The sequence below is a fragment of the Spermophilus citellus genome (assembly GCF_964194105.1).
Source record: "Spermophilus citellus genome assembly, chromosome: 13".
NCBI classification, from domain to species: Eukaryota; Metazoa; Chordata; class Mammalia; order Rodentia; family Sciuridae; genus Spermophilus; species Spermophilus citellus.
The window spans coordinates 57,593,263-57,606,407 of NC_138193.1; the positions used below are offsets into that span (position 1 = coordinate 57,593,263).

Genomic DNA, 13,145 nt, shown 5'->3' on the forward strand with positions numbered 1-13,145 from the left:
ACGCCTGTATACTGTTTTGGCAACCGGATGCAAAACAATTTATTCTGCGGTAACCGCTCAGAGAGGGCGAAGGTGTACTATGGAAGGCCAGCCAGTCGGTCGTTCTCCAGGGTTGAAAGAGAGGCAAGCTCTAGCTGGCGTTCCTCAGTCTCATCCCGAGGCTGAAACAACACCCCGGCAGCGTCAGTGGTTTACAAGGCAGAACATCATGCGTCTCCCGGATCTGCCTTGTAGCAGGGCTCGTTCATTTACTCGGTCAAGGGCACGTCCACTCTTTACGGGCGGGGGGACGCCGCATCCAGCCAGGACACTGGACGCCGGCTCCACCCCAGGCCCAACAGGTGCAAGTGCGGGTGTGGGTCAGCTGGGGAGCGCCCCTCCACGTACCTTCGAGGAGTGTTGAGGAGCCTCTGCTGCTCGTCGCCTTCATCCTCATCCTCGTCTGTCTCGGAGTCAGGGTGACAGTAGCAGAAGGCCCCGCTACTCCGCTTGCGTTTGCGGCTACCCGGGCAGTAACAGAAGCTGTGGCCAGCCGCATCGCCGCCAGTCTCCGGCCTCCGGGCAGAGCCCCCCACTCCGGGACCGGGCTCCTGTGGAGCTCGGGCTCGCCCAGGGTGGCGCAGCACTCGGCTGCTAAGCGAGCCCATGGGATAGCGCTCCCTGGTCCTTCAGGGAGCACGCTTCAGGACACCCAGAGGAGAGGGTCTCCCGCCATGGCCCGGCCGCTGCCGGCCTCCTCCCAGCCCAGGTGTCTACAGAGCCACCTTCCCACGCGCAGCCCCAACGGTTGAAGAGGACGCTACCGCCTCCATCCTCGGCCCCGCCCGCCGCGTCCAGCCGCGCCGCGCGCCGAGACCGCAGAACCTCGCCCCCTCCCCCGCCTCGGCCTATCGCAACAAAGCGCGGACCGTTCGGCGCAAGCGCGCGACGAGCCTCCGGAAGGGGCGGGGAACCGCGAGTGCGTGGCTGCGGGAGCCTGCGCAGGACGGGGCGCGCGGATACCGCTGAGGGCTTCCTCGCCTGCGGTTGACCTGGTGTTTTTGCTCACGTGCACTGCAGGGCTGTTCTCCTTGTTCGCTGTAGTTCACACACATCTTTTGCATCAGAAGTCATTCATTCTTTCTCCAAAGTCCTTTGGGCTGCAGATAATTACTGGGCCTTGTGCTAGACGAGAAGCAAGAACACCTTCTGTTCAGGCTTCTCGAAGGAGCTCTCACTTCCTGGGGTCCGACCCTGCAGGTTTGGGGCATGATTTCCTGTGAGAAGAGCATTTAAAAGGCGGAACTACGTGGATCGCCCGAGTTTCTTCAGCCCTGGGTTGTGGCAAACATTTCCTGCACTACCCTCTCCTCCTCGCCCTTTAAACCCAGGGTCTCATAGATGCTACGCACTCACTCTACCTTGGAGCTACATTCCCAGCCCTCTGCACTCTTTTCCTTTACTCCCAGCACCAGTGGGACGTCTGAAACTTTGTCAGAATTTAAAAATACCTTCAGGAGGCCCTAGCAAAATTAACAGGTGTCTGCGTGGGATAGCAATTTTTGCAATAGAATGGACAGCTAGCTTTTGGTTGCTGCCTCTCTTTCTGCCACCCCAACCCCACCCTTTGCCCTTTTTGTATGGGGGGGGGCTGAATCCAAGGGTGCTTTGCCACTGGGATACATCCCCAGACCTTTTACTTAGCAGGTAGCCCAACTCTGTTATCCAGGCTGGACTCAAACCTGCAATCCTCCTGCCTCGGCCTTCCAATCACTGGGATTCCAGGTGTGGGCCGTCGCGCCTGGCAACTTCTGCTACTTTTTAAGTAAAATGTTTATAATGAAATCTAATAGAGTAATGTGAACACCTGTGGACACCCTCCCACCCCTGCCCCGCCACTGACTTGAAATTTTTTTATGGTAGTTGATTTATTCTAACCCTCCACCCAGCTTTATTGATATATAATTGATGATTTGTTCTTTTAAAATAGGACAATAAAAATATGAAGTTCCCTGTGTACCCACTTTCCATCTCCATTTCCATTCCCAGTGGTGATCACTGTCATTATTCCCATGCATATCCTTGCATGCACACCATAAACAATGTATTTTGCACATTTAGACATATAATTAAAGGAAATCATATAATACCCATCATTCTGCACATTTTTCCTCTCTCAAAATGATACTTTTGATTAAATCTCTAGATCATTTTTGTCTGCTCATTGTAAGACTGACCCATAATTTGTTTATCCACTCTCTTAGTGAGTCAGATTATTTCTAATTCTCTAACAGAGCAAAAATGAACATTATGTGCAAAAGATTCATCAAGTAGATCTCCCAACAGGGGGTTTGCTGGGAAGTCTTCAACTCTACCAGCTATTGTTAAAGTTGCTCTCAATTGATTGCATCAATGCACCAACTTATATTCCCCTTGGCAGCATGTGTAGTTTGGGGGTCCCAGTGGACTGGTATCTGATTCATTCCTGAGAAATCTGAACTGGAGAACCTAGCTGAGGCAGCTTGGGATGGAAGTGGGAGGCAGAGAATGATGGCTGCAATAGTACCAGCTTGAACGCACAGAATTTGTTAGCATAAATTTGTTAGCATAAATGTGCAAGTGTTTCCCATGGAACAGATGTGGGCCATCATGAGACAGCCACTATGGTGTCATCCTGTATCCCTTCCAAGAGACCTGGATGCAAAGGCAAATTAACTTCATCCCAAAAAACCTAAAGTCATCACCAAATTCAGAAAGGCTAAAAAAGAACTGCATTTACCTTCTTAGAGGAACCCCAGGGTGGTTTCTGTGGTGATAAGTTTGACAAGGGAACCCACAAGAATCAGCTTTGAGGTGCTGGGTTGTGGCTCAGTGACAGAGCACTGGCCTAGCACTGAGCGAGGCCTTGGGTTCAGCACCTCATAAAAATAAATAAATAAAATAAAGGTATTGTGTCCAACTACAACTAATATATATATATATATATATATATATATATATATATATTTTTTTTTTTTTTTTTTTTTTTTTTTTTAAAGAATCAGCTTTGAACATCTGCCAAGATTACACAAGGCTGATTCTCTTTTACCACGCCACAAACAGCCAGGTAAGTAACTTCTTACTTTCTTGCTCCAGTTACTCTCCTCCCTGCTGCTAAAACTCAGGAAAGGTAGGCTGGAGGAAAAGGGGAAAAATGTAAGGAAGCCTTGGTGGAGAAAGAACTCTACCCTCTCCCCTTCCCCCAAAAGGTGGCATCTCACTGGCAGTAGGCCAGAAGTGAATGAGGGAAGAAGCCAACTGTAAATCAACTGGAATTTTGACTAGATATATTAATTACTGAAATGACACTTTTTGTTACCTTAAGGGACTACACAGATTATTTAAAACCTAAGAGAGAGCAGAAAAGTCATGACTCGATCTTCTATCTGAACTGACATCTAAAGACAAGAAAAGAACTAGACTCAGTGAATAAATGAAAATGCACAAGCAGGAAAGAGAAACAAATTTGCTTCATAATTATATCTCAAAGTCACGCTTCTTCACTATAACAAATAACCATTCCTCCAGGGTGGCTTTATCTTGCCTTCTAGAAAAATTCTGGTCAATAAATGCAATTTGTTAAAAAATTCTGGCTAAGCCATGTATCATTTAAAGATTAAAATTCTACCAAAATAAATAACAAAAAACCCTCACAATGCTTCCAAAGTGAAATAAATTTGATTTGGAAATTCCATGGTCTTCTGGGTAGTTATTGACATGGAAGTATTATTTCCTATAGTTAACTGGAATGACTAAATACTCACATAAGTAGCTTTCAACAATAGCCCCAGCACTTATAATAGATAAGTAGCACTAAACTGGAAAGCAAATCCTTAATATTTTACCCCAATCCATCTATACATAGAATGGGAAAAGAAGGCATATATTCTTATCATAATAAGAATATAAGTGTTCCTCATATATCTGTAAGCTTTTTGTTGTTGCTGGGGATTGAACCCAGAGTCTGGCACATGCTACACAACTGAGCTACACCCATAGCCCCTATAAAACATTTAAGTTAAGGATTTTTTCTTTCTTTCTTTCTTTCTTTTTTTTTTCTTTTTCTTTTTTTTTTTTTTTTGGTACCAGGGATTGAACCCAGGGGCACTTAACCACTAAGTCACATTCCCAGGTCTTTTTTATTTAGAGACAGGATGTTGCTGAGTTGCTTAGGGCCTAAGCTGCCAAGGCTGACTTTGAACTTTATCTCAGCCTCCCAAACGCTGGATTCAGGCATGTGCCACTGTGCCCAGTCAAGGATTTTTCTTTTGGTAGGAATGGGGATTGAACCCAGGGCCTCGCATATGGTGGGCAAACCCTATACTATTGAGCTCCACCTCCATTCCACCCAATATAACATTTAATATAAATGTTTTACTTAGTAGAACAAGAACATGTTCATTTCCAGAGAATAAGTTTGTAAGTTTAATATCATTCAGTAGTGTTTGGCATATGTAAGCATTAGTTTTATAGCAGTAGGCAAATATAAGATTAAATATGTTATTTTTCCCCTAAATTGTAATCCCTAATAGGAACTAAGTATCACAACTCCTTCAAAAATAACTCCTTTCATAGTCCAGCAAGAAAAATCTCAGAAGTGGAAAAGTTCAGCAGAGAAAGAATATACCTCATTTTAAAGTCATCATTTTTTATTAAAATTATCTTTCCATGTTGTATACAAACTGAACTTTTTAGTTAAGTCCAAGCACACTTTCAGAATGATTATAGGGCTGAAAAAGCACAATGCACATGTAAATTGCTATGGATTAACAAAAAAATCAAAAAAGATTTAAGAATTTATTTTCAGCACAAACAGATTTCTTTAAGTCAAACAAAATTCAGAGCATTACACCCTTACCAGAATTACCTTATTTGAAGCTTTCTTTTTTTCCCCCATTCACTTTTAAGCTAGATGAATACCTTAACTATTATATTGTGGAATGTTCAGCATTTATCTTTGGTAACCAGACATATATGACCTGTACAATCACACTTGGATTTTAGTTTATTTAAATGAGTTGGTGATTTGGTGCACTTCAACCTTGAAAAGTGTTCTCAACATGAGATGAAGGAAGCCCCCTATGACAAACAGTAAAGATCAACAAATGCTACAAACAAAACCCAAAAAAGGAGATTTGTGGGTGCTTTCCATCGATGACCACACAAAATAGAAAACAGGATGGATTTTACTAGCTAGATGCTCACAATTTCAAATGAAGAAATTACCATCCTCTTTAAAAGTAGGATTAGGGAAGAAAGTGATTTTAGAATGGTCTTCCAGTATCCCATTTTAAAAGTTTTTACTGAAAAGGAAATATGAAATAATTTAATGTATTCAATTTCTGTGAAACATAAATCTGTTAGAAACACAGAGCACATTTTAATTTCTAATTTTAAATCTCCATTTAGAACTTACAAGCTTTGAACTACAAGTACAGCTTTAATGCATCATAATGACTAATTACAGACGATAATAATACAGACAGTTTATATCCTAGGAGGCAACTGTAGGCGTCTTAATTGGAAATAAGCATTCTGAGTTAATGCTAATAGCAGTGTAGAAAAATGAACTTAAAAAAAATTTCAGTGTGGAGAAGAAAATCCTCCTGGGACTTTATTTTAATCATCTCCTCCACAGAGAATGAGCAGTACTTTCCTGTAGTCTCCGGATGTGTCACCCTGGGGGCCAAGGAAGCAAAGTTACAGTCAGATAAGTGGGTTTTTAAGTAGAATACACAGATCACGGTCATCTAAGTTAACTTCAAGCTTGATTGGATTTTTCTCAGCTCTTAAAATATTTTTTTTTAATTACAAAAGTAATATCTGTTCAGTGTAGAGAATAAAGACATAGAAGAACAACATAAAAATCACCCACAGTTCCACCATCTATAGATTACTAATGTTAATATTTTGATGTATGAATATGTTTCCTGTCTTTTTTCTATGCATATAAGATACCTTTGTGATGGGATAGTAGTATTCTTCTGTATCCTGCATTGTGTGTGTGTGTGTGTGTGTGTGTGTGTGTGTGTGTGTGTGTGTGTAGGGTGTTGGGGACTGACTCCAGGGCCTTGTACATACACTGAACTACACCCCCGACCCAATAAATTTGTGTTTGTCCTTCATAGACATAGACACAGATATAATCTCTATCTATATAGTTCCAAATTTTAAAATATCAATTATTCTCTTTGATAATACTGTGAACCTGCTTTCTTTTTTGTATTTGTCAAATGTTCTTTTCCCTGGCCATGTTCCATAAACTTTTTTACATACCCCTGTATTTTAGCTATTCCTTATAAGCAACATGAAATTGGAGTTCATGTTTTTACTTAACCTGAGAGTTTATTTTTATTATTATAACTTACATTTTTATCTGTGGTCATTTTTTCTATTATTTACAGGTACTACTCTGCTTCTTTTGACAAGTTGTTACCCAGTGGGCAATGTATCCTTTATTTTTCAGAATATTTAATTCACAGATCAAATCCTGATGTGAAGTTTGTTATGCAACCACAGCTTCCAGGAAAACGAGTCTCAGCTTTGTGTTTATGAGATTCTTCTGGCTTCCTCAAGAAACAAAACCCACTAATGAGGGGTTTTGAGGGATGTGAATCATTTACTCATCACTCCCATGTCATCTTAGGACTCCTAGATGTCTGGTATCAGGTAAATAATAGCAATCTAGGAAAACTTATGTTTCCCCATATTACCAGCAGACTTCAGCTTACCCTGCACAGGATTCTGGATTCAGTTGCTTCTCTTATCATTTATTAGGAAGACATGGAAATCATGCTCTTAAAGTAAAGGTATTCAATAAAATGTAAACTTCTTTTCTCTGGGGTCAATGTGAACTCATTACTGATTTACAATGCAAAAATTACCAGCTTATAACCTGGCAAAGGTTTAAAGATGTGTGTGAAAGAAGAGAGTCTGGAAATATCTGAAGTGGAGGCCCATTTGTATGGGAAATGACAGATGCCAAGAAAAAGGGGACCTGGAGTTCTAAATGCTGAGATCAGAGGCCCCATTCCTTCTGTGGCACTTTCCCCTGGGCCAAGGCAAGGCTGCTGTGACCCACCTTGATAAAAGAGTACAGAGACTTTCCATAGAGCCTCTTGAAATTTGCCCGGATGTCCAGCATGTCAATCTCTGCTCGAGAAACCATCACTCTAATAAGGGTGTCATCATCAGTGCCCAAGCCCTAGGGAAGAAAACAGATCCCTCAGGAAAGGCCAGCTGGTTTTCAGAGTGCTCTTCTCCTGTCTGGCAAGGCAAGGGATGGGTGACTTTCCTGTGGTGTCCTTTGCTTCACAGCCTTGAGGGCCTTCACCATGGGATTCAAGGACCCCCCAATTTACTTTTCCAATACTCTATATTCAAACCCAAAGTTACTCTTTGCCCTCTAGAGACATATGCTGTGCTGTCCTGACCCAACCTGTCTGCTTTACCTTCCATGAGTCCTCTTTTCTCCCATGTAAACTTTCCTAAAGGTCCTGCTCAAATACACCATTTTATTTTATTTTATTTTTTTGGTGCTGGGAATGGAATGCAGGAGGGCCTCGAGTCATATGCTGTACCACTGAGCTCTACCCCCAGTCCCCAATTTATTTATATTTTCTTTTTGTATCCTCCCTTCCCCAACAAAAGCAAATATTGAAAAAACAAACCCCACCCTTTCCTCCATGTTCCTATAATATTTGGATCTTCGACTGCTGTCTTTCCTTCTGTGTAATTGATGTTTTTCACATACTTGCCTCCCTATAAGGCCAGATGTTCTTTGAGAGCAAGGGCTACATTTTGATCTCTCCTGCACCTCTCATGGACCCCAGCATGGGTGCATCCATGGGTTAAGAGCATGGGCCCTGGAGCTACACTGGCAGAGTTTGCATCTTTGTTTCACTACTTCCTCACTGAGGACCTTGGGCAAATTGCATATCCTCTCTGTGCCTCAGTTTCCTCATCTGTAAAATGGAGGTTTTGATAATAGTACCTGCCCCATAAAGTTGTGGAAATAAAATTAATCCATACATATAAAGTATTAAGAATACTGGGGCTGGGGTTGTGGCTCAGAGGTAAAATGCTCACCTAGCACATGTGGGGCCCTGGGTTCGATTCTCAGCACCACATAATAAAATAAAGGTATTGTGTCCAACTACAACTAAAAAAAAAAAAAAAAGAGAGAATACTGATTTGAGGGCTGGGGTTGTAGCTCAGTTGTAGAGTGTTTGCCTCGAACATGTGAGCCCAGGGTTCGATCCTCAGCACCACATAAAAAAATAAATAAATAAAAATAAAGATATTGTGTCTATCTACAACTAAAAAAAAATTTTTTAAAAGAATAGTGATTTTGAAATAAATAGAAGGAAGATCGGTAGAGAAAGAGGAATGAGGAGGGGAGAGGAAAAGAAGAGGCACCAGGGACTCAAATGGAGCAAATTAAATTTCATTCATGTAGGATTATGTCAAAATGAACACAACTATTATGTATAACTATAATGAACTAATATAAGCATTAAAAAAAGAACAGTGATTGGGGGCTGGGAGTGCGGTAAAGCTCTTGCCTGTTCATACTACTGGAGCACAAAGCCCTGGGTTCATTCCTAGGACCTGAAGGTGGGGTGGGGGCTGGGGAATGACAGTGATCCACACATCGTAAGTACTCAATAAATACCACTTGGTATTATTAGTAGCATCACTCAGTGAAGTATATACAAATTGAATTGAATATTTCAGGCTAAAATTTGGGGGAATATAAGTAAACCTAAGGTGACACAAGATGTGCCAAAATCATTCAGATGTTAAAAATAAGGCCATTTACCTTCATAGATTTATAAAGCCTTTCAGCAAAATATGCAGATTTATTCCTCATGCATTTTACTGTCAAGAGAAAAACAAAAAGAAATGAAATGATTATATATATGACCTAAGAGAAAGAAATGGACGCTAGTTCCCTCAGTTTCTACAAAGTATCAAGAAACAGCTCTTGATTACTTTGATGGAGAAATTTCTAGCCTAACGTTTCATGAACATAGGCTACACTCTAGGCATTTCCTGGGATGGCAAGCATTCTCAATTTACCATAAAGGTCCTGGAGAAGTAATTAGTAAAGGCCACAAACGCAAAAGGTGACATGTAGTTTCATGTAGTTTCAAAATGATTATGATCTTTACAATATGAGACAATTATTAGTTCCAGCCATCCACAGACATGCAAGATGCACCTAGTATAAAATGATCTTTCACATAATGAATTATAAAAGCTATCAAAGAAGATATCAAAAATATAAACCACATAAAACAATAGCAATCAGGTTGCATATAATATTCCGGTAAAATCTGGAACACCCCATGATTGATTTAAACAACTTTAATTTCTGAAAAATAAAATTCTATATCCCCAAGACAAGAAACTGGCAACAAGAGGAAAAGTCTATAGACATTTGTGTCTCCTCTCCCCACTCCCTACCAGCTTACCTATAGCCAGCAGAGCATCTTCAAAATGACCAGATGTCTCAGATTTAATACTCTGTTCAATATCCTTCTGTGATATCCTTTTGTATTCATCAAACACTACAAGCAACAACAAAAATGACATTATCAACAATAAAAAAGAATAGAGGAAACTAAACCTTGTGGAGAGAATGAGCATCTTTTAATTAGTTTACACTCTTTATTCTTTGGCATATTTCAAGGGGAAGCTAATTAACAATGTGGGTGAGAATTCAGTAGGGAGATGGCCCAGTGGAATGGCTGAAGGCAAGGAGGAAAGAGCACTATGATTCTTGGAGGACATCAGGCAAGTCCCTTTCCTTTTCTGGGACCCTGTTGCCTTACATTTAAAATGGAGACAACCTCTGGAGACATTTGCTGTCTTTCCTCATTGCTTCCTTAATATGCAGAAGGTGTCTCTTTGTAATTTTGACTTTGGCAATCACCTGTGTGTTCATCTTCCTTTTGGCTCATCAAAACTAGAGCACTTCAGCCTCTTCAAAACTGAGTCACAGTTGATAACAGCCGGTTGCATCTTTTAATAGATTTTAGCATAATTAAAAACTTTTTTTTCTTGCTTTTTTTGCCAAGTATTTTTGAATGTGATAAACATGTCTTTCTCTCCTGCTGTCTTCTTCTGGAGCCTTCTTAGAGCAGATATCTTAACATCACCTTCTTTGTCTTGCACCCATGGATATGATTCTTTTGGGCTGTCAGTGAAAGGACACTCATACCCAACAACATATACCATAACCTCAACCAAAACCAAACAAGGGAGCAGTTCAGCCAGTCAGCTCCATCAGACTTGCTCTCCTGGGAATTTTTTAATTGAGCATATCAAGGGGATGGCCAAAAGCACTAAGTCATCTTACCCTCAAAGAACATAAGAATCACTTCTCAAACCTGTCAAACTATTGAGTGTCACTCTCAGAGATTCCAACTCATACAATCTTAGTAGGGGTTCAAAAATCAGCATTTTTTAATGCACTGGCAAACAGTGCCTTAAAAATAAAAGCTGTGACTCACTTCTAGGGAGGTTCCCAGAACTGCCTTCATTTCTGTTCTTCATGAAGTTGTTCAACTCTTCCTTCAATTTTGTGAGCCACCTGTATTATTTTCTATTTATTTTCCTTCTGGCCCCAATCCATATTATTTAATTGGAATCAGTATATGTTGCTTGGAATCAAATAATCTAATTGACACACTTTTTATGGGGTGGTGGTGAGGACAGGTACCCGGGATTGAACTCAGGAATATTCAACCACTGAGCCACATCCCCAGGCCTTTTGTGTGTGTGTGTGTGTGTGTGTGTGTGTGTGTGTGTGTTTTATTTAGAGACAGGGTCTCACTGAGTTGCTTAGCGCCTCGCTTTTGCTGAGACTAGTTTCGAATTCCGGATCCTTCTGCCTCAGCCTCCTGAGCCGCTGGGATTACAGGTGTGTTTGCCTTTATTGTTGGTTGGTAAGCAATTTCTGATGCTTTCTTTATCCAAATAGTGCTTAAAGTATTTTCTCTAGGGGGCTGGGGATATAGCTCAGTTGGTACAGTGCTTGCCTAGCATGCACAAGGTCCTAGGTTCAATCCCTAGTACCACCAAAAACAAACAAACAAACAAAAAAACCCAAGCATTTTTAGTGACTTACAAGCAGTTATTTTATAACTGTCCAACTATTGACCTGTGTGCCTGGAAGGGAAATTTCTTACAAATGCACTACATCAACTTTAGAGGAAACTGCAGTTTTGGAAAAATACCACCAGGGGGAGATTTGTGTTATTTGTAATCAGACCATGGAAGGCAATGAAAAGAGTAGCTGAGCCACGAGTTGGTTCATCTCGTGGTAGCCCATGATGTTTATTAAGAGAAGTAATTGCTTATTTTTTTTGTCACTGAAGAATAGCTGTAATAATTACTCTGTTTTCAATTTAGCAAACTCATTCCTCTCAAACCCCACAAATTTTGTAAATCTGTGTGTGTGATAAGGGTATGTGGGTTTGTAAAATTATGATGTACATAAAGACCCAAAAAGTTTACATAAAAGATGAAATATCCTATTAAATCCTTATTTCTGTTTACAAGAAGGATATAAAACCCTGACAACAAATGCTCCACAGTTTTATAATCTTTCCCCTACAGACATTAAAAGCTCATTATGAAGTTTAGAATTATCAGAAACAAATTAGAAACATCACACATAGGAAATAAAATTTGAAATGATCCACTCTTCATCTTATGCAACATAACCTCTAGAGAAATCACTTCTTTTAGGTACCCAGCATGGATGTTAAACAGGAATAAATATAAATGAACACTTCTATTTTATTTCTTCCTGATGTACGAAGATTATTTTCTTATGTAACTCAACAAAAATGAAAGTCTTGGGGCTGCTTCAGAGAAAGGGCTGGCTGTGATGATTGTTTTCCTAGAAACAGGAATGCCAAATTTCTATAAATACATTGCATATGTATTAGTTGTTCATAATTATTCTTTCAGAAATTAGCTCTCATTCATGTCATTGGACTCATAACATTTCCAAGGTAAGAACCTGAGATGGTTCAGTACACTTGTGTTTTTCTTTTTTTTCATCAAACAAAGGGGAAAAGGTTATCAATTATTTATGGGCCAGTTTTCACTGTCTTTCAAAGAGTTTCTTTGGGAAGTGAAATAAGTGCCTACCATGCAACAGATGATTTCGATTCCGGGAACAGAGAACGGATAGAAATTTCACCTCATCTGTCCCCCATCTCTGCTCTCCAGCCTCATACAGGTCCTGAAGCCAAACAAAGCACAAATTTGAAACACCAAAGAAGACATTTCAGGACATGTGCAAATATTTCAAGAACTTCAAAGAGCTGATTTGGCTGTTTAATTTTGTTGGTTGGAGAGGGAACACACACACACACACACACACACACACACACAATCCCCTCCCTTTATCTCTGTTAATAGAGGGTTCCTGGCTTACAATGGTTTGCCTTATGATTTTCCAACTTTAAAATGGTGCAAAAGTGATACATGTTCAGTAGAAACTATACTTTGAATTTTGATCCTCCCCTGGGCCATAAGCAGTATACTTTACTGCAGTTGAGCAGCTGCAGCAGTAACTCTCCCAGACAGCCACAAAAATCATTAGTATAAACAACCAATACGCTATAGTGGAATGTGTTGCTAAGCTAAGGTGTTTGGTAGGTTTGGTGTACTGAATGCATTTTCAACTTAAAATTTATTTTCAACTTGCAATAGGTTCACTGGGACACAATCCCCTTGTGAATTAAGGAATATATGGATGTATATAAACCTATAAATATGTGTATATTCACACACACACACATATACCTATACACCTTATTGGTTCTGTTTCTTGGAAATCCCTAATACACGACTTCAATTAATAAAGTACAGTGGAAGTGACACTTATTTCTGAGGCTGGTTCTATGGGAATGGTTGCTTTTGGGGTGCCCCTTCTTGAAACCCAGCAGCCACACTTTGAGAAGCCCAAGCCACACACATACCCTCTTCTCTCTAATGAAAGCAACGGGTTCTCTTCTGCATAAACCATAGTGGTTCATACTACATTGGAGTAGAACCAATTTCTTACTATGGTTGTGTATTGGTTAAGAGTATAGTATAGGATCTGG

At 40.4% G+C, this 13,145-nt stretch overlaps 2 protein-coding genes across 4 annotated transcripts in view; both read right to left on the reverse strand.

Moving 5' to 3' along the window:
• The window catches only part of GMCL1 (germ cell-less 1, spermatogenesis associated), a 47,024-nt gene extending 46,129 nt beyond the window's left edge, over window positions 1-895 (reverse strand). For both annotated transcript variants that reach the window (XR_014018525.1, XM_081264450.1), the window contains exon 1: window positions 388-895. Coding sequence is in view for 1 of the 2 variants with exons in the window: in XM_081264450.1 (XP_081120576.1) it covers window positions 388-647 (260 nt within the window). In the remaining variant the exon portion in view is untranslated. The remainder of the gene's footprint in view (window positions 1-387) is intronic.
• Window positions 896-4,646: 3,751 nt separating this feature from the next.
• ANXA4 (annexin A4) overlaps window positions 4,647-13,145 on the reverse strand; it is a 63,186-nt gene continuing 54,687 nt past the window's right edge. For both annotated transcript variants that reach the window (XM_081265057.1, XM_081265058.1), the window contains exons 9-13: window positions 12,184-12,277; window positions 9,495-9,590; window positions 8,840-8,898; window positions 7,100-7,222; window positions 4,647-5,697 (exon numbers count right to left, since the gene is read on the reverse strand). In XM_081265057.1, coding sequence (XP_081121183.1) covers window positions 5,638-5,697; window positions 7,100-7,222; window positions 8,840-8,898; window positions 9,495-9,590; window positions 12,184-12,277 — 432 coding nt within the window. In that variant the 3' untranslated portion in view covers window positions 4,647-5,637. The remainder of the gene's footprint in view (window positions 5,698-7,099; window positions 7,223-8,839; window positions 8,899-9,494; window positions 9,591-12,183; window positions 12,278-13,145) is intronic.